This window comes from Engystomops pustulosus, chromosome 3 (assembly GCF_040894005.1).
Source record: "Engystomops pustulosus chromosome 3, aEngPut4.maternal, whole genome shotgun sequence".
Lineage (NCBI taxonomy): Eukaryota > Metazoa > Chordata > Amphibia > Anura > Leptodactylidae > Engystomops > Engystomops pustulosus.
In genome coordinates this window covers 19,988,902-20,010,068 of record NC_092413.1, presented here as the reverse complement: position 1 = coordinate 20,010,068, position 21,167 = coordinate 19,988,902, and the positions used below count along the sequence as shown (strand labels likewise).

The 21,167-nt window shown below is 44.0% G+C and overlaps 1 protein-coding gene across 1 annotated transcript in view; it reads right to left on the bottom strand.

Annotated features, from left to right (window-relative positions):
• EML4 (EMAP like 4) overlaps window positions 1–21,167 on the bottom strand; it is a 104,291-nt gene that overhangs the window by 23,808 nt on the left and 59,316 nt on the right. Inside the window, exons 2-7 of the mRNA XM_072140252.1 lie at window positions 15,565–15,747; window positions 11,537–11,660; window positions 10,913–11,068; window positions 5,928–6,056; window positions 4,551–4,576; window positions 4,182–4,214 (exon numbers count right to left, since the gene is read on the bottom strand). Of these exons, the coding sequence (XP_071996353.1) occupies window positions 4,182–4,214; window positions 4,551–4,576; window positions 5,928–6,056; window positions 10,913–11,068; window positions 11,537–11,660; window positions 15,565–15,747 (651 nt within the window). The remainder of the gene's footprint in view (window positions 1–4,181; window positions 4,215–4,550; window positions 4,577–5,927; window positions 6,057–10,912; window positions 11,069–11,536; window positions 11,661–15,564; window positions 15,748–21,167) is intronic.

The window sequence follows — 21,167 nt, the reverse complement described above, 5'->3', positions numbered from 1 at the left end:
TCTATCACTGGTGGTGGAGAGATCACCTCCAGCGTCTCCTCATCTTGGCTTACACTCATAGGCTTCTATCACTGGAGGTGGAGAGATCACCTCCACCGTGTCCTCATCTTGGCTTACACTCATAGGCTTCTATCACTGGTGGTGGAGAGATCACCTCCGTCTCCTCATCTTGGCTTACACTCATAGGCTTCTATCACTGGTGGTGGAGAGATCACCTCCACCGTCTCCTCATCTTGGCTTACACTCATAGGCTTCTATCACTGGTGGTGGAGAGATCACCTCCACCGTCTCCTCATCTTGGCTTACACTCACAGGCTTCTATCACTGGTGGTGGAGAGATCACCTCCAGCGTCTCCTCATCTTGGCTTACACTCATAGGCTTCTATCACTGGAGGTGGAGAGATCACCTCCAGCGTCTCCTCATCTTGGCTTACACTCATAGGCTTCTATCACTGGTGGTGGAGAGATCACCTCCGTCTCTTCATCTTGGCTTACACTCACAGGCTTCTATCACTGGAGGTGGAGGGATCACCTCCAGCGTCTCCTCATCTTGGCTTACACTCATAGGCTTCTATCACTGGTGGTGGAGGGATCACCTCCACCGTCTCCTCATATTGGCTTACACTCATAGGCTTCTATCACTGGAGGTGGAGGGATCACCGCCAGCGTCTCCTCATCTTGGCTTACACTCATAGGCTTCTATCACTGGAGGTGGAGAGATCACCTCCAGCGTCTCCTCATCTTGGCTTACACTCATAGGCTTCTATCACTGGAGGTGGAGGGATCACCTTGGCTTATACTGGCTTCTATCACTAATTCAGTCAGAGACCACCGAGGACCACCCATCTGAGAGTAAAGAGACTAAAGAAGATAGCAGGAAGCATAATCAACATGACCAAATTCACTGTAACAATGAAGTTGAAAGAAAAAAATGTGGTTGAATCGGTGAATCGAAGGGTCCTACATCGGGTCATGTGACAATGATAGCCAATCACTGGAAGCCATAAGAAAGCGTAATGGAATGATTCATCGTTGCGAGACACTGCCTGCCACGGACATGTGCCCCAGGATGACCCTTCTTCGTTTTCCTACGCTAACGTTGTCTTCTCATTTTATACATTTCTGCTGCATGCGCCAAACATCTTTCAGCTTTGTGCTACTTTTTATATTATATATTGACTGGAAAATAACTGCTCCCAGGTGTGTTTACAGCATAACCGGACACCATCTGGAGCTGCCATGTCAACGACGTTTTATATAGAACGTTTAAACAAAAGGGAAATTGTACTTCTTATTTTATACCAGGGAACATGAAAGAAATATTTGTGGTGATATTAAAAATCTGCAAAATTCTTTGTTCTCCTTCAGCCAAGCGATTTACCAGACAGACACAGACCAGACATAACAGAAATCGGCGAGACGTCTCCGATCCAGCAATGGAGGACTGTGTGATCTTACTGCTAAGCATAAAGCCATAAAGCGAGGAAGCAGTGCTGCAATAATTATAGATTCTAGATCACGCACTCATCTCAGTCTAGAGAGGAGAATATACTCCGGAATACAATTTTATAGCAGTCAATTGATGCAACCCCAACCATCAACTACTATTAAACTACCATACTGAAGAATTATTAATGGTAGGTAGCTTTGCAAAATTTCTGCAAATGGGAAGCCACCGCTTCATTCAAAGAGGGAATCACAAGAACCCCACATTCTAGAGATCGGGGTGTCCCAATGATGGAAACCTAAGCGATTGCCTATTGTTATGACAAGAGAAACCCTTACACAAACTATAGGCTTTGAACTGATCAACTCCCCTCTATATCAGACACCAATGCTAAAGGGAACCTGGCAGCAGAAATTGACCTAATAAGCCGCTACCAGTATGTTGTCAAGCAGTTGAACACCTTCCAGAACAGGTTTCTTTCATGGCCCAGTGCGGTGGCATCATCGAGAAAATCTACTTTGAAATGAGATGTCAATTGCTTTTATAAAGTCAAGGAGGCGGAGAGTTTAACACTGAAGTCAAGCTCTCTCTTCCTTAGAAAGCCCCATCACTGTAATTGATGGTCCTGCACCCAGAGACATCACTATCAAGATCATAGAGGAGATCATAGAGGAGGAGGTGTTCAGAGCTCCCCACCCTGACTTCAGTGTTAAACTCTTCTCCTCCTTGATTTACATCTCACTTCAAAATTGATTTTCTGGATGATGCCACCACACTGGGCCATGAAAGAGAAAATAACTAGAAGGTGTTACGCTGCTTGACAATATTCTGGTTGTTGTTTATTAGGTCAATAGCTGATGACTGGTTCCCTTTAAGTTAAAATCGACTCGAAGTCCAAGCCTAATTGTATCTACAACTCTCGTTGTATGGTCATAGATAGCGGAGTCATATTTAGTTAAAGTGATTGTGGCGATTGCTGCAGTCACAACCCTATATATTAACCATTTTAAAAAATAAAATTGATTATTTAAAATTTTTCAAAATTTTTTTCTGTGTTCAGCTTTTTTGTGCAGCAACCCCATTCGCTCACATTACTTCAAGGGCAAACTTTGTTCACTTCTAGTATTGGCACATCATAGAATTTAAGTCATTTAAAATATTCTTTACACTATAAAGTCAGATATTCTAGGATCTAGATCCTATCTATAGGACAAACACACTGATCGCTACTAGTTCTATCACTAAAGTCTACACACTGCTAGAACCATGTAGCCAAAAAAGTACAGAAAATATATTAAAAAAAAAATGTAGGTCTCCACTCCATATGCACAGTAGTGACCGCCTGCGAGGGCTGCGCGGACGCATGTTCTCGTGTTCGCCCGCGTCAGCTTTCGACTGTATGAAATTTCATGATGGATACCATTGAACATGCATAAAAAGGCATGCACAGATTAGGGAGATTGCATGCTAAAGCAGAGTTTGCAGGAAGATTAGAGAGAAGATTTTGCAGCAATTTCAGAAGAGTTTATTTTTTTCTGTCAGTGAAGCCAGCAGGAAGCCAAAGCGTTAACAGCCCGAGAAAAGGGGAGGAAATCATCTAGAGGTCTGCATTATTAAAGGGGCATTTAAAAAAAAAAAAATTCTGTGGGTGGGGTAATCAGAACTCTCCATGTCAATCACTACGTGTGGGAGGGTTAATCAAGACTGTCACTATGCTGCCGGGGTAATCGTGTATGGGTGGGGTTAAACAGGACTCACTGTCAATCACTGGCAGGAAAAGTCCTGATTACTCCCACACACACTGTGTTGGAAGGGTAATCAGGGAGTAAGTTCTCCTTGCAAAGACGTCACCTAATTAAGGCCACCTTGCTCGGGTAGTCAGGACTCTCTGCCAATCACCGTGTGTGGGTGGAGTAATCAGGCCTCTCTCTGCCGATCACTGTGTGTGGGTGGAGTAATCAGGCCTCTCTCTGCCGATCACTGTGTGTGGGTGGAATAATCAGGCCTCTCTCTGCCGATCACTGTGTGTGGGTGGAGTAATCAGGCCTCTCTCTGCCAATCACTGTGTGTGGGTGGAGTAATCAGGCCTCTCTCTGCCAATCACTGTGTGTGGGTGGAGTAATCAGGCCTCTCTCTGCCAATCACTGTGTGTGGGTGGAGTAATCAGGCCTCTCTCTGCCAATCACTGTGTGTGGGTGGAGTAATCAGGCCTCTCTCTGCCAATCACTGTGTGTGGGTGGAGTAATCAGGCCTCTCTCTGCCAATCACTGTGTGTGGGTGGAGTAATCAGGCCTCTCTCTGCCAATCACTGTGTGTGGGTGGAGTAATCAGGCCTCTCTCTGCCAATCACTGTGTGTGGGTGGAGTAATCAGGCCTCTCTCTGCCAATCACTGTGTATGGGTGGAGTAATCAGGCCTCTCTCTGCCAATCACTGTGTGTGGGTGGAGTAATCAGGCCTCTCTCTGCCAATCACTGTGTGTGGGCGGAGTAGTCAGGATTCTAACTGTTAATCTTTGTGTCTGGGCAGGGTAATCAGGACTATCACTGCCGGTCACTGTGTTCAAGCAGGTATTGTAGGCATCAGAAGACGGAAGGTATCCCTCTCAAAGATAGCAGTACACAAAGTCTTCATGCCAAAGATTATATTTTTGATTTAGATGCAAAAGAATGCAAGATCAAAAGAAGTTATAAAAGTGGAAAGGGCCAAGCTGCACAGTCCCGAGCTGAATCTTACCTTGGCTGTTTTTTTCTCTGGTCGACATTTTGGCTGGTTTTGAGACAGAAGTAAAACAACTTAATCTCGAGTCATTGCTTCAGTCTGTTTAGCATGTAATCGTGCGGCTACTTTTTTTTTTTTTTTTTAAATTTATATAAAAATGGACAATTAATCAAAACACACATCATGAGTCACGGATCTGTGCATTACAACGTGTCTTATGGCAGAAAAGAAAACTAAAAGAAACGTGATACTGCTGGTTAAAGTTACAAGAAAAGAAGTAACCACAATGGTGTAAAAAAAAAAAAAAAAAAAAAAAAAAAAAAAAAAAAAAAAGAAGAACTGCACAGTCTGAGTAAGGTTTTTTGTTTTTGTTTTTTTTTTTACCTGGGCTGACGACAATATCTTTATGCCTGAAAACAAAAATAATTGGGCATTACTTGAACGTTACAGATGGTAAAGTAGCTGGGTGCAGCATGAAGAAGTAGCGAGCAAGGTGCTCGGGGTGAATATCTTCAGTCATTTAGTGGTGGAAGAAAAAAAAATGATAAAATTGTGAAACCAATACAAAGACACACACACATGCTACACACACACACAGATATACACACTACACACATACATACATACACCACACATACGATATGCACACATTACACATACAGATAAACACATACATACATTACACATACAGATGCACACACATGGATGGTACACATACATTACACACAATGCTGGAACATACAATAGATTAAAAGGAAATTTCTAGGAATATTAGAATCCCCACCCCCCTCCTCTAAGGGGCTGGGATACTAACCCTGCTCTAGCACCAGCATCATGATATCCTCTAGTCCTTCCGCGCTGCCAACGGGTCCAAAAGTCATGGGCTCCCCAAGTCTCATGTGACATCCCAGGGTCCACTGAAGCCACTTATTGGCCGCACTGGGTCTCGTGGTCAAAAGCCCTTCCAGTGCAGGCAAAGCAAAAGACGCCCACGACACTGTAAACGAGATCTGGAGCACGGGGATAAACTTTATTTTGTCACCCCTACTGCAAAGAAAGTTTTTCCAGGAGTTTTAGAAGACGCCTTTAATGTTGGCTGAACCATTCAATAAACTATGGGGGAATCTATTTTTCCTCCTAACATCAAATAGTCAGGCATGTTGTATTTCAAGGTGTCCAATCACTATGAACAGAGGTGTACCAAAAATCTCTGCTGCCTAAGGCATGTCGCTCCACCCCACCCCATGCAGTAGAAATATACAAGTATGTCTTTAGTAGGGTTACCATTTTTAAGTGTCAGGACCTGCCCCCACTCTTGCCGCAAGTGGTGCCGTCTGAGGAGAGAGACTCAACTCGCCTCATGGCTGGTGCACACTGACTATACAACTACATAACCAGCTTTAGAACCCAATTAGACACATGACCACAATCTCTCTCTCTCTAATTTAATCCATCCATACATATACACACACATATATACACACACACACACATATATACACACACACATATACACACATATATACACACACACATACATACACACACACATACATATACACACACATACATATACACACACATACATATACACACACACACACACACATAGAATATGAATGAAGATAATTATAAGCCAAACCAATGACCCTTCTACAAAAGGCGGAGGAGGCCACCAGCACAGAAAGATGATCTGGGTAGATGGTTCCTTGTTATCAGCACCCAGCTGGATTCTGGATAACCTCATGAGTGAATACTTACTTCTCGGAAGGTTTGCTCGACTTAGAAGTTAACTTTGACGTGGAAGCCGCTCTCATGAGTCTGTTTCGACCCTCATCAGAATTGTCCCACGCGTTGTGTGACTTGTCTACACTGGAGATTCGTTTTACACTAAAAAGAAAAAAAAAAAAGCAGGAATTAAGAAATGAAATAACCTTATTTATAATAGCCAACATTCCGTGAGAGGACGGAACGTGAAGAGGATTAATAGAGACCACGCTGGAAGAAGGAAAAGCTGGTTACTACAAGTCCATGCAGAACAGGTGAATACAGCAAAGCAGAGACATGGCCAACGGAGACCCAGCAAAGCTCCCGGATCCTCTTCAGTCCAATATCTCTGGAGATTTCAGGCCAAAAAAAAAAGCAAAATCGCTTTTAAAAAGAACATGTGAGTGGACATAGAACAGGCCATCCACACTGAGGGGTTCTGCTAGAAGAGAACCAGTCACCAGCATTTTCACCAGTAATAACCGGTAGGGAATAAGATATCCTTTTTAACATTCCACTTACTATATTTTTCAGTCTTTAAGTCGCACCCCAGATTTAGATGTGGTAAAAAAAAAAAAAAAAAAGGAAAAATATATTTGACACCATTCAAAAAAAAAAAAAAACCTCCCAGTTTCCTCCGACAAAAGCAAAGCGCACACAGCTCCGCTAGAACCATCCATACGTACACACAGCTTCACAGCTTTAGTCACTACATCTATCTACACATGCACACACAGCCACGCTACACGCAACCCCACACAACTCTGCTACCTCCATCCACCTACACGTGCGCAAACAGCCGCACTACATCCATCCAAGCCACACAACCCCGCTACCTCCATCCACCTACACATGTGCACACAGCTGCACTACATCCATCCACCCCAAACAACTCCGCTACCTCCATCCTCCTACACATGCGCACAGGGCTCTCCTACATCCATCCATCCACACATGCGCACACAGCTCAGCTACATCCATCCATCCACGCATGCGCACACAGCTCCGCTACATCCATCCATCCACGCATGTGCACACAGCTCCGCTACATCCATCCACGCATGTGCACACAGCTCCGCTACATCCATCCACGCATGTGCACACAGCTCCGCTACATCCATCCACGCATGTGCACACAGCTCCGCTACATCCATCCACGCATGTGCACACAGCTCCGCTACATCCATCCACGCATGTGCACACAGCTCCGCTACATCCATCCACGCATGTGCACACAGCTCCGCTACATCCATCCACGCATGTGCACACAGCTCCGCTACATCCATCCACGCATGTGCACACAGCTCCGCGACATCCATCCATCTACACACAAACAGCTGCACTCCATTCGGGAGCTGTGCAGAAACCAGACTAGATTTTTAGATTTTAAAACTGGATGCTATGGAGCTGCGTTTCAAGCATCAACCTCTCAAGGTAACAACTCTGAGGCAAAAAGTGACTTTTCCTGCGACTCTTCTCAGCTCATTTACATATGACCTGATGGGGTTTTATTTTTGTAGGTAAAAGGGTAATTTCGAACATTAAAAAAGGAATGCTTAAAAGGATCTCTCATACCCCGAGGGAGCAGGTAGTTTACTGGTTAAAAAAGTCAGGTTCCCTTTAACAGAAGAACCAATAAACCTGGGTAAGTTTGAAAAGGGAAAAGAGAACAAATAGTTAATAAGGACAACAAGTCCCAGCAAGTGACAGAAAACCACAAAACAGATGTAACAGGAGAAACAAGCAGACTCAGCGACCACCACAAGAACATGCGCCTCGCCAATGATTTGCCTCCTTCCCATGAAGCGTAAAGCTGGAGACCTCAAGCTGCGTCAAGCTGTTGTTTGGTGTCTACTTAGTAGGGGATTAGTCTGACAGATGTGTGAAATCACACAAGCAGAAAAGAGCTGACAACCAAGCGAGGATTAGAAGGGGTCAATTTTTAGAACAGGAGGGTGCAAAAAAAAAAATTTATGAAAGCATCAACCTGTGGCAGGAGCTGCAACGATATGAGAAGGAAGGGGAAAAATAAAAAATAAAAAAAGTTTAAAATTAATAAAAATGTTAAAATACTACAGATAAAAAGCCTCCTCAGAAGATACAAGCCCTCAGCGTCTCCATATACCATCAGATTTTGTGAATATTGAGATTGGGAGGATAATCTCTGATGACTGTTGCGACAAAGTGGATATCCCATCCCTTCAATATTGGGAAGATATTCACCAAATTGCTTTTAATGGGATTCCTCAGGAATTTTGACCATAATATTACTGCAGACAGTGGAAGGTACCGGCCCTGGAGAGATGTGTAACTATACCTTTGTGTGTGTAAGTAAGTGGCCGAAAGACTGCAAAATGAATTTATAAATCGAGGATTCTCACTCCTTTAAGTGCTCTGGGTGGGTCTTTTAGCCTGAAGAGCTTTCTGCTCTTTACAATGAACTGTTCTGCAGCCCCTCCCCTCAGCTCCTGTGTCTCCTGTAAGAATCCAATCAAAATCCTGATACAGCTACTACAACTAGAAGAGGGGAGGGGCAGTGGTACAGCTCAGTTCAAAGAGCAGAATGCTCTTCAGGTTAAAAGACCCACCCAGAGCCCTTGCAAGAGCAGCAGAGTTGTCACTACTAAAATGCACCAAGGTATGTCTCTACAGATCTCCTGGGCCGCTACTGTAAGGATACCAAACACAAAACAGGGAGCAGTCCAGAAACCATCTCTTTGAACCTCCAACTCCAAAAACCATGAACGCTCAGCTCGGCATGCATGTTTTGAAGGGCCTACACATCCATGTGTTGGACAGACAGATGACTGACTTCAAGTAACCCCAATTAATTCTTCATTTCCCCTTTGGTGACACTTGTGTCCATGTTCCCCATTGATGACATCTCATTACACAGCAGGACAAGATGTGATCAGATTATTTTTAGATCAAAGAATAAAAAAAGAGGGAGATAAAAAATAAACACTATTCTTTATTATAGGTAGAATGGCCAATTATACACATCTTTACCAGGGTAACTATAAGGTCTTATTATTAATAAGGGGTTTTTCATATTATACGGTACTTTGTTTCTGCATAGCCTACAGGAGTTGCAGGTAACGTGACGCCTGGGCAGCAGGACTTGGACCTTCCTGTGAGGTGGACCAGGTGGATGGAGGAGGCCGTGCAGTCATTAGTGTGCAGCACCCCCTCCATGATAACCACTTCCATACAAGTGTTTGGACAGGGGTGTCAAGAACATCCGCATCTCCAAACAACCACCGTTTGAGGCCATGACTGAGGTGGTGTACATACAGTTGTGACTGCACAGCCCCCTCCATTCCCAGCAGCAGGACACGGGACGTCACAGGAAGTCCCGAGTCCTGCAGCTGGACTTTGTCAACTTACGTAAAATATGGGAGACCACATTGCTGCGTTGTGCTTAACTTCTGCTTATGCAAACACAGTGTAACCTTAATGTTAATGGAATGTAAACCATGTGTATAGGCAATGTCTGAACGCAAGCTATTAAGAGAGTGTCCAAAAGTTTATATTAGTGGCCAACCCCTTGAAGCTTTCTAGAATACAAAAAAAACTGCTAACACTAAAGCACAATGTATAATTGAGGTTGTATGTGATTGTGCCGGCGTTTTATCATCCCATCTGTGTGTTAAAGACGTTTCAGATATCATTCCCAACAAGCTCTGACATAACACTTGGTGGTAAGTGCTCCGCCATGGCCGCCTCCGCTCAGAGCCAAGTAAGGGGGCGGATTATTAATGCTAATTGATTAATCACCCAAAATCAGTCGTGGGTTAAAATATATGAGTTATTAATGAGTGATCAACCCATTCTAAGAGAGTTTACTATTAAAATAAATACTCTGGGACTTGGCAGAGAAGCAGAGGACTAAAGGAAAGACTTGGACAAGAATACAAAAACTTATTGTCCTGTCCCTCAAAACGGCAACAGATTTCAAGCCGTTCTGCAGACTGACGAAGCTCTTCTTCATAGATGTCACTTATAGAAATGGCGCCACTCTTGCCCACTGGCCATGCAGAGCACTGCAGCTTGGCTACATTGACTAGAGAAGTAGACACAGGCCATAGATAAGAGTGGAGCCTTTTTTGGAAAGGAGCTTCCATCTTTTCTCAATCCCATTCAATGCTTTTATGCACGGGTCTGGAGAGGCTAGGGGGATACCCTGAAAGACATCGGGGAAGACCTTTTAGGGTAAGGATTACTGATATTTTTAAAACATGTTTTTTGACATTCTTCCAAGAATTGGTGGACCAAGGGACGTCCGGGACCGCTTACAGGGTGGACCAAGGGACCTGCAAAGACCTCTTAGTGGGTGGATCAAGGGACCTGCAGACTACAGGGGGGACCGAGTGGTGGAACCCTAACCGATCACCAGTACAGGGGTCTGTTGAACCCTAAATAAATGGAGTGGAAGATCGAGCATGCGCGATGTCGCTCTATTTACTGTTTATTGCACTGACGGGAGTAGCTGTGTAATACGCTCAATTATCTCCATAAGAGCCAGTGAGATGAACAGAGAGGAAACAACTTCTCTATTCATTTTGAGGTAACGCGGACCCCCATTCTAGTGATCCATGAAGATCCTACCACTGGAATCCCACCAAATCAGCAAGTTATCCACTATCCTGTGTATAACAAACACCCACTTTAGGTCAGAATTACAGTCCCCATTCTGCTGATCGCTGAAGTCCCAGAAAGAAAAAAAAAGTCCCCTATTCATCTATAGAATATTAGTGGATGGATATTTTGCCACATAACCCCCCCCCCAATTATAGATCTTAATTTCTCACTATAAATTTGTTGCATAATCATTTTTAGAAATTAAACCACCAACAAAAAAATAAAAAAAATTAAAAGTAAAATAAATCAGAACAACAAAATCATAACTGTGAAGCTATAGAGAGATATCATTGCAGCTCCTGCCAGCGATGCCCTAAGCGCACAGAAGACAATGAGACCTTTTGCTGGCGGTCGGGGTCCTGCCCTCCTGCCTGTGTGACTGAGCAGGTTGTGGGGGAGGATGGGGAGATGAGGGAGACGCTCGGTTTATTTGATTTTGCTCATTTGATTCCTCTTTGACGCCTGGAGGTTTCTCTTTCTTTTTCTCGGTACTACTGCAAGAATAAATTCAAAGAATGTGAATACAATTAAAAGAAAAGACAAAATTAAAATCTATAAAAAAGGTCTCCAACTTCATCAAAAATGATTTTGCAGGGAATTCTTGGAGGCTCCTGGTTCAGATCAGTCCCTCGGGTCAGTTGGACCTGTGCTGGGGGGTCATGAGACCTGCTTTTGCCAATCCATGGCCTCCTCAAACCACGAGACGTCGATTCCTCGGAAGTCAGGCGTGTCGTCTCAGGGCCCAGGGAAGCCACGGATTGGCTGAAGCAGATAAACATCCAGGACCCCCCTGAACTTCTGGATGGAGCTTGTTATTAGACATCGCAAGAAACATGTGATACAACTACTCAACTTGTGTTTGTGGGAAAACCCTTTTAAGGGTTTAAAGGGATATCTTCACCAGGATATATCTGTCCACATATAAATGTATTTTTCACATTCCTAGTGGTTAGAATTGTTACCTTTTGGCCGCGGACGCCAGCGTATCTTTTCTAGCCACTGATCCAGTGTGAGTTGGCTTTCTGGTTCCAGCACCCCCATTGGTTATACAAGGTATAGAATGGGCTTCACGGAGCGTGGGTGGACCTAAAAAAAAGAATATATATATGTTTTGGGTTTTTTTTAACGTATACCAGTGGCGGCCATCTAATTATTATTTAAGACCCACAAAAACGACATGGGCGCACAGTGAAGCCTAAAAGAAAGCATCAAATATAACCAGTTATTACTCGGTAAACACATCTAAAAGGGGATGTTTTATCAGCTCCATCTCTTAGACCCTTTACTAGGTTCCCTTCTCAGATTCCAGCCTAGCTGGAATATTTCCTCCAGCCCCCACCGTTTCTGGACACTCAGTTCAGCACTTAACAGGTTAATTATGCTCACTACTGCCGGGTGGGTGGTCCCTGTGCATTTGCTTCATTAAGGACCACTCACTGTAACGGGGGTTGTCCTGTTTTAGCAAATATTTCCAATATAACTTTCTGCAGAGATCTAGAAAACCATGAGGAACTGACACAGGAAATGTACTCGAAAATTGTATAACTACACCAACTACGACTTCTATAACGCTGCCAGCGCAGCCGGGGCCCTCTGATGTATCCGGCGAGGTGGAGGTGCGGGCCTATATCATATACCGGAACATGATGCACTGGTGTATTATAAATGTCCCCCTTTGACTGTTAACATCCAGTGGGTAGAAATCTACCCCTGGTCATGTGATGTCACAGGTGCACGGCCCCTTATTTCCCTGATCATGTGATGTCACACAGGTGCACGGCCCCTTTTTTCCCCGATCATGTGATGTCACACAGGTGCACGGCTCGTTATATCCCTGGTCTTGTGATGTCACACAGGTGCACGGCTCATTATATCCCTGGTCATGTGATGTCACACAGGTGCACAGCTCCTTATATCCCTGGTCATGTGATGTCACACAGGTGCACGGCCCCTTATTTCCCTGATCATGTGATGACACACAGGTGCACGGCTCGTTATATCCCTGGTCATGTGATGTCACACAGGTGCACGGCTCATTATATCCCTGATCATGTGATGTCACAGGTGCACGGCTCGCTATATCCCCGGTTATGTGATGTCACACAGGTGCACAGCCCCTTATATCCCTGGTCATGTGATGTCACACAGGTGCACGGCTCGTTATATCCCTGGTCTTGTGATGTCACACAGGTGCACGGCTCATTATATCCCTGGTCATGTGATGTCACACAGGTGCACAGCTCATTATATCCCTGGTCATGTGATGTCACACAGGTGCACGGCCCCTTATTTCCCTGATCATGTGATGACACACAGGTGCACGGCTCGTTATATCCCTGGTCATGTGATGTCACACAGGTGCATGGCTCATTATATCCCTGATCATGTGATGTCACAGGTGCACGGCTCGCTATATCCCCGGTTATGTGATGTCACACAGGTGCACAGCCCCTTATATCCCTGGTCATGTGATGTCACACGGGTGCACGGCCCCTTATATCCCTGGTCATGTGATGTCACACGGGTGCCCGGCCCCTTATATCCCTGGTCATGTGATGTCACACAGGTGCACAGCTCATTATATCCCTGAGAATGTGATGACACACAGGTGCACGGCTCGTTATATCCCTGGTCATGTGATGTCACACAGGTGCACGGCTCATTATATCCCTGATCATGTGATGTCACAGGTGCACGGCTCGCTATATCCCCCCGGTTATGTGATGTCACACAGGTGCACAGCCCCTTATATCCCTGGTCATGTGATGTCACACGGGTGCACGGCCCCTTATATCCCTGGTCATGTGATGTCACACAGGTGCACGACCTCTTCTATCCCTGGCTCGTTATATCACCAATGCTGTGTGATATATAACGAGCCGTGCCCCTGGATGGAAACACACGACCAGGGATGAACTTCTATCCACAGGAAGTAAATAAAGAACCTACCTTTAGAATGACAGCAAGCAGAGATACAGAAAACATAAAGGAACCCATACCAAAAGTATATTAGAAAATTGTATAAAATTTACATATATTTGCCAAAAAAATGGACAACCCCTCTAATAGCTGGGGATCGGCAGGGGCTGACATCTCTTGGCACCCCCTATTCTGGCAGTGATTTCTGGGGGGGGGATATTTTATATCTCTGTAGGATGGAAGATATTGGGAATCTCCAGCGCGGCTCGTCTAGAACGTGATAATGGCTGTAATTTAATCATTACACTTCTCTTGGGTCTCCTCCAGACTCTAATCCGCCATGACACCTCCACCACAAAGACATCTTTGTTCCAGCGAGACCAAAAAGACTCTTAAGAAAATCAATGGAGGCTCCAAAGCAAACAAGAGATCAATCACCTGGGCCGGTTCTGTTCCTGCCGCTGTCACATCATGTGTCAATTACCAGGGGGGGTAAACAGTCTGAAAAATGGGACGCTTTATCTTTTTGGCTGGGGCTCCGCAAACCAGATGTGAAATGACTGTAAAACGAGATCCAGTGTTTGGGGAGGAGGACGGGAGCCAACGATTGTGCGAGATCAAAGGAGGGGAATGCACAATTATAATACGGAATGGGTTCTGCTATTATTACAGAAATGTAATTAAGGGTAATGATTATATTTAGGCAAAGAGAAGGGGGGGGGTGGGATTCAATTAAGAAAAAGAATCAACTTAATGATTTCACTATGATCTTTATACATGATAGATTATTATTTTAAATATTTATTATATTTTTTCGGATTAATTATTATAGCTTTAATATATTTAGAAAATAAATAAATAAATTAAATGTGTCCCAACCACAACAGTCCTTGTCCTATACATCCTGGTGACCCCACTTTAGATCCTAATCTACACTGACACACTCCCCTATTGCAGACTGACAAGTGGGCAGGGCTATCTTTCTATAGCTATATCATTTCTAGGTTTAGGAATCCTAACACCAGGACATCTACCACCAGGATGAAGGACTATAAACCAAGCACACCGACATACTGCTGTGTGGCGATACTGGTATATCAAAACAGTAGGACCACATTACCACATTGGTGGGTTTTAATCAATCAGTTGTCTACATTATCATGAAACAGCCATGAAGGTGGCTCATTGGTTAGCATTACAGCCTTGCACTGCTGGTGACCTGGGTTCAAGTCCCAGGGTCAACATCTGCAAAGAGTTTGTATGTTCTCTCCGTATTTGCGTGGGTTTCCTCCGGGTCCTCCGGTTTCCTCCCACACTCCAAAACATACTGGTAGGTTGATTAGATTGTGAGCCCCATTGGGGATAGGGACTGATTTGACAAGCTCTGTGCAGCGCTGTGTAATCTGTGTGCGCTATATAAACAAAGGAATAGCGTTGTTCTCTCTATAGCGGACAGACTGCTATTATTATTAAGGCGCAGGATGATCCGTATTAACAATTCCCTCCATAAAGTTTAGTGAAAATTGACTAAATGTCTCATTCCTGTAAAATGCTGTACATGCACTTATGTCAATAGTTACCATGTAATACACTGCTGTTGCAATGTCGAGGTCTGCCCACTACAACATGAGGTGTTGGGGAGCTGGACCTGTATTAGTCACATGGCTGAAGCAGAAGGAGGGCTACTATACAGCTATGGGCACAGCGAAGTGAAGCCGGTGGGACACAGTCACCCCCGTTGCCCCCTGGGACTTCTTAGAATAGTCATTTCTGCAAGGTCTAGGATTTTATGGCCGATACTTCCTATCCAGACATTAGATCCCTAAGGAAATAAGAACCAGAGAGGAAGAGGAAATGCAGCCTGTACAAAATTAGATCCAAACAGGAAGGGAATATTACAGAAACCATTGAATCCCACCTCATTCTTACAAACCTAAACGTGATCGTAACGTGGCTCAACCCCGTTCACATGAACAGACTGCAATACCCAATTCAGCCTGTAAACAGGAGCGGTGCTGTTTCTGATCTTTTATGCGACCGTACCTATAGATTTATACAGCACAACAATTACCTTTACTAGGGGGCGCTTTTCGGACAGTCGCCACTTGATCCTCGGAGATTGCCAGGCGTCTGAGGACATCGGCCAAGGCGGCTTTCAGGACGGTGATTTCATCCTCCTGCTGCTGGACCCTCAGCTCCAGGGCGGACAGGCGATCCTGCACATCGCACGTACTAGCCGCAGAAATACTATCATCTGCAACACAAGAATATATAGAATGTTATGATAAAGAGAAGGTGCAATGTCACAACTCAGATCAGGGCTCATAGTGTATATACAGCTCCCGCTATATACATAGAGGTGTATACAGGGGATGTGTGTATATCTATACATACACATATATCCCCCCTGTATATACAGCTCCTTCTCTATACATACACACACACATATATATACCCCCTGTATATACAGCTCCATCTCTATACATACACATGTATTTCCCCCTGTATATACAGCTCCATCTCTATACATACACACATATATATACCCCCTGTATATACAGCTCCATCTATATACATACACACACACATATATATATATACCCCCTGTATATACAGCTCCATCTCTATACATACACATGTATTTCCCCCTGTATATACCGCTCCATCTCTATACATACACACACATATATATACCCCCTGTATATACAGCTCCATCTCTATACATACACACACATATATACCCCCTGTATATACAGCTCCATCTCTATACATACACACACATATATATATACAGCTCCATCTCTATACATACACACACATACATATACCCCCTGTATATACAGCTCCATCTCTATACATACACACACATACATATACCCCCTGTATATACAGCTCCATCTCTATACATACACACACATATATATACCCCCTGTATATACAGCTCCATCTCTATACATACACACACATACATATACCCCCTGTATATACAGCTCCATCTCTATACACACACACACACATACATATACCCCCTGTATATACAGCTCCATCTCTATACATACACACACATATATACCCCCTGTATATACAGCTCCATCTCTATACATACACACACATATATATACCCCCTGTATATACAGCTCCATCTCTATACATACACACACATACATATATATACCCCCTGTATATACAGCTCCATCTCTATACATACACACACATATATATACCCCCTGTATATACAGCTCCATCTCTATACATACACACACATATATATACCCCCTGTATATACAGCTCCATCTCTATACATACACACACATATATATACCCCCTGTATATACAGCTCCATCTCTATACATACACAGACATACATATATATACCCCCTGTATATACAGCTCCATCTCTATACATACACACACACATATATATACCCCCTGTATATACAGCTCCATCTCTATACATACACATACATATATATACCCCCTGTATATACAGCTCCATCTCTATACATACACACACATACATATATATACCCCCTGTATATACAGCTCCATCTCTATACATACACACACATATATATACCCCCTGTATATACAGCTCCATCTCTATACATACACACACATATATACCCCCTGTATATACAGCTCCATCTCTATACATACACACACATATATATACCCCCTGTATATACAGCTCCATCTCTATACATACACACACATATATATACCCCCTGTATATACAGCTCCATCTCTATACATACACACACATATATATACCCCCTGTATATACAGCTCCATCTCTATACATACACACACATATATACCCCCTGTATATACAGCTCCATCTCTATACATACACACACATATATATACCCCCTGTATATACAGCTCCATCTCTATACATACACACACATATATATACCCCCTGTATATACAGCTTCACCTCTATACATACACACACATACATACATATATATACCCCGTGTATATACAGCTCCATCTCTATACATACACACACATATATAATATATATATACCCCCTGTATATACAGCTCCATCTCTATACATACACACACATATATATATATATATATACCCCCTGTATATACAGCTCCATCTCTATACATACACACACATATATATATACCCCCTGTATATACAGCTCCATCTCTATACATACACATATATGTGTAGAGATGGAGCTGTATGTACATGGGATATATATTTCCATGAACGCACATTTCATGGCTCCTCTAAGGAGAATATAGCGACAGGTTTTATAGCAGGAATTCACCGATTACTCATTTACTGCACATCCCAATCATGAACCTAAAATAAAATATCTGCCGGCGAGACACATGGCCCCGATCTACGAGACGACTGGAGGAGAAGAAGGATTTTGCAGGGAATCCAAGAATCTGCTTGGCCACTTAAGCCATAGATTAGCAGAGGAGACTTGGCGCGGTGCGGAGGTACGAGGGGGGGGGGGGACAGCTTCTGCATCCAGACTACCCCGGACTCCACTTCTGCAAGTCCAATTAATGCTGAGACCTGAGACTTTGTTTTATGGTACATTTAGGAAATAATGGAAATCTGAGAAGACGATTGGCCGCATTGGCCCAGTGTCCCGATACAGGAGCAATTTATGACCATCACGATTTATAGCAGAGTCACTTGTCACATGACAACTATCAGGGAGCAGAGGAGGTCAATGACCCAAGGCACTTAAAGGCACCCTATCCACCACTTCTATGCATCCATTAATAGACGCCACCGATTTCTGCGCAGTTGAAAATTTTTCTCTAGCCCCCACCATTCCGGAGCAATCGGTCTTACTATTTTTAGCGCCAGATATGCTAATTAGGCTCTCGATTGTAAAAGGGGCGGTCTCAAACGGTCAGCCTGGAACGCCCACCTGAGAGTTTATTAGTAGGGACTACAAAAAAGGAAGTAGTGGTCCAAAATCTTTTAAGGCAAACCGTCGAAGCTGGTTAAAGGCTTTTCTTAAAGGGGTTGTCCCAAGTGTTTACTTAAACTCCAATCCAGAGGATAGGAGATAACTAGGAGATCGGCTAAGGCCTGAGAGCTGGGACCCCCACTTATCATAAGAACCAGACCCCTTTAGTTTGTAGAAGAGGAATCCCATTCTCTCTTATGGGTGAAGCGGAAGGACAAGCATCCACTCTCCGGCTCCATACACTGTCTATGGGGGTGGTCGGAGATAGACAAGCGCTGTGATCCATCTGATTGGATTGGCACATGCTGGTCCTGCCACTCCACCCATTAGTAAGTGCTGGATTTTCTTCCACCAAATCATGGAGCCCCATTTTCATGATCAATGGGGGTCTCTGCAGTCACTGATCACCTAGTATTCCCCATCCTGTGAATAAGAGAAAACGTAAAAATTGGGGACAACCCCTTTAATACTGCAGGCCTGGTTCTAGAGACCCCAGATAACCACGAATTGTTAGCCAACTCTACAATTAAAGGGAAACGCCTCTAGTTTGGGGACCTATTCTAGCTGTATCAGTGTGTCTCTTTGGAGGACTGTCCACGTGTAATTCCTCATTTCGCCTGCGGGGGTGCTGCAGAAGCACTTTACCACTGTATATTCAAATAGGAAACTAAGTATCCACCTGGTTATCAGGAAATCCTAATAATGAGCAGGCAGTCCAGTAAAGAAGAGCATGTAAGCAGCAAAATAGTCCAACTACTTAGTTTTAATACAACCAATCATTGTCCCTCCACCCGATGTTATGTTTCTACTATAAAATAAACTGAATAAGAAACACCCATCAACCCCAAGGACTAGGCTCGGGGTCACCGGTGCTGGAAAAAGTCAAGATATCAAATGTTGGGTAATTGGTGGAAAAATCTCTTCTCCGCAGCAGACGCCGTTACAGAAAGCCATTCATATGGCGGCTGCTGCAGCTGTACTAACGCCGCCCGCGACTTACGTCTTCCACGCTGGAGACTGAGCGGACGCTGCCAAAGTAAAGAGAACCTTTACGGGTGAAGACAAAGTATATAGAGGAATTATCTCCGCATCAGCCCAATTAGGGCTGCACAGATGTGGATTTCTCGGCCTAGGTATGTTAATAATATAATGTATGTGTATTTAACACCAAATTAAAAATATACAGAGCTTCCGCGTGGTGCAGATGGAACGGAGACGTCAGCCGAACTCCCAGACCGCAACGTATACGTGTGTGTCACCAAGACGTATTGGAACATGTGCACAGACAGACAATGTAAACTAATACAGAGAGACTATTACATAGAAGATTAAGATGGGGCATGCTGGGATTTGTAGTAGCTCCACAATGTATAGGTTGTGTAGTACAATGCATCATACCCAACACGGTCTACATTTGTAGCTGCTTATCTGGTCCTTAAAGGGGCATTTCAGGATTTATTTATTGATGGACAATCGATACCTGGCTGGTTAGCTCAGGGGTTCTATTACCATAATCAGTGGGGGTCTCAGTAGTTGTAATCTCAGCGATCACCTAGTTATTCCCCATCCTGTGCCTAGGAGATCATTTAAAAACTTGGGACAACTCCTTTAATAATACAGACATGGTTCTAGAGATAAACAGACTGCAACATTACACGAGTATCTTGAGTTGATGGAGAATCGTCCCCTCTTCTACATGTCACAGTTTGTCTTACTGGAGGACTGCACATGTGCAGTTCCTCATATTGCCTGTGGGAGTGCTGTAGATAGCAGTTTTCCACACATTGCAGTTTATTACTGTATGTTAAGCAATCACTGGTCAGCAGGAGAAGCCCGTCATCATCACGTGGGATTATCAAAAACAAACAACCCTTTACAAGAAGAGTGTTTGCATCAAAACTATCATTGCTCTTATAGAGGACGCCATCTCAGCACCCAACGCTACATCATTTCAAGATAGAGAGATGGGTGGACCCAAACTTTGGACACCGAGTCCACCGCGCGGCTGCTCAGCTTAACCAAAACGTGTTGCTTGATGGACTGAAGACCAGCCAATGAGACAGCTTTACGCCCTAAGCAACTAGGCATGGCCGTGATTGGCAAGGTGTGTCCACCAGGTTAACAACTGGCCAATAACAGCCATGCCTAGTTGCTAGGGGTGCAAAGCTGTCCGATTGGCTGCTCATCTCTACTCTTAAGCTCTCCACCTATCGCGAATGATCCAAAACATCCCAGAGTTCCCCAGTAATGCGACGCCTTCCTAGTGTTTTATAAGCAAGTGTAGTCACTTCCCTAAAAAGTGCCTTATAAAGCGACTGCTGCAAAACAAACATCGCTTTCTGGTTCTATGTCGTCACATGGTCAATCACATACTCAAAAAGGTCACCGTGATAGGCTGGGAGAGATCATGTGGCTCTCCAAAATTTTTGAATAATTTTGAGATTTTGGGAAAATTGTATCCGTCAGTAGAAAGCTAATAGATTATCACACCGACTCCCTCGGCGGTAATCTCAGCGTCTTGACAAGTATTTCACGTGTTTAGTTGTTTACGTAGACAAGAGCGAGACAAAAGTTCCATCAATCACGACGTGTAATTGTAAACGCGTCACCATGATCCGGGGGAAACGGGAGCAAAGCCGCCTCTAAGCCGTCTGCCAATCTAACCCTAAAGATTTAGGGTGGGGGGGGAGATTCCATGCAACACAAGAGCGGCGCACAAAATC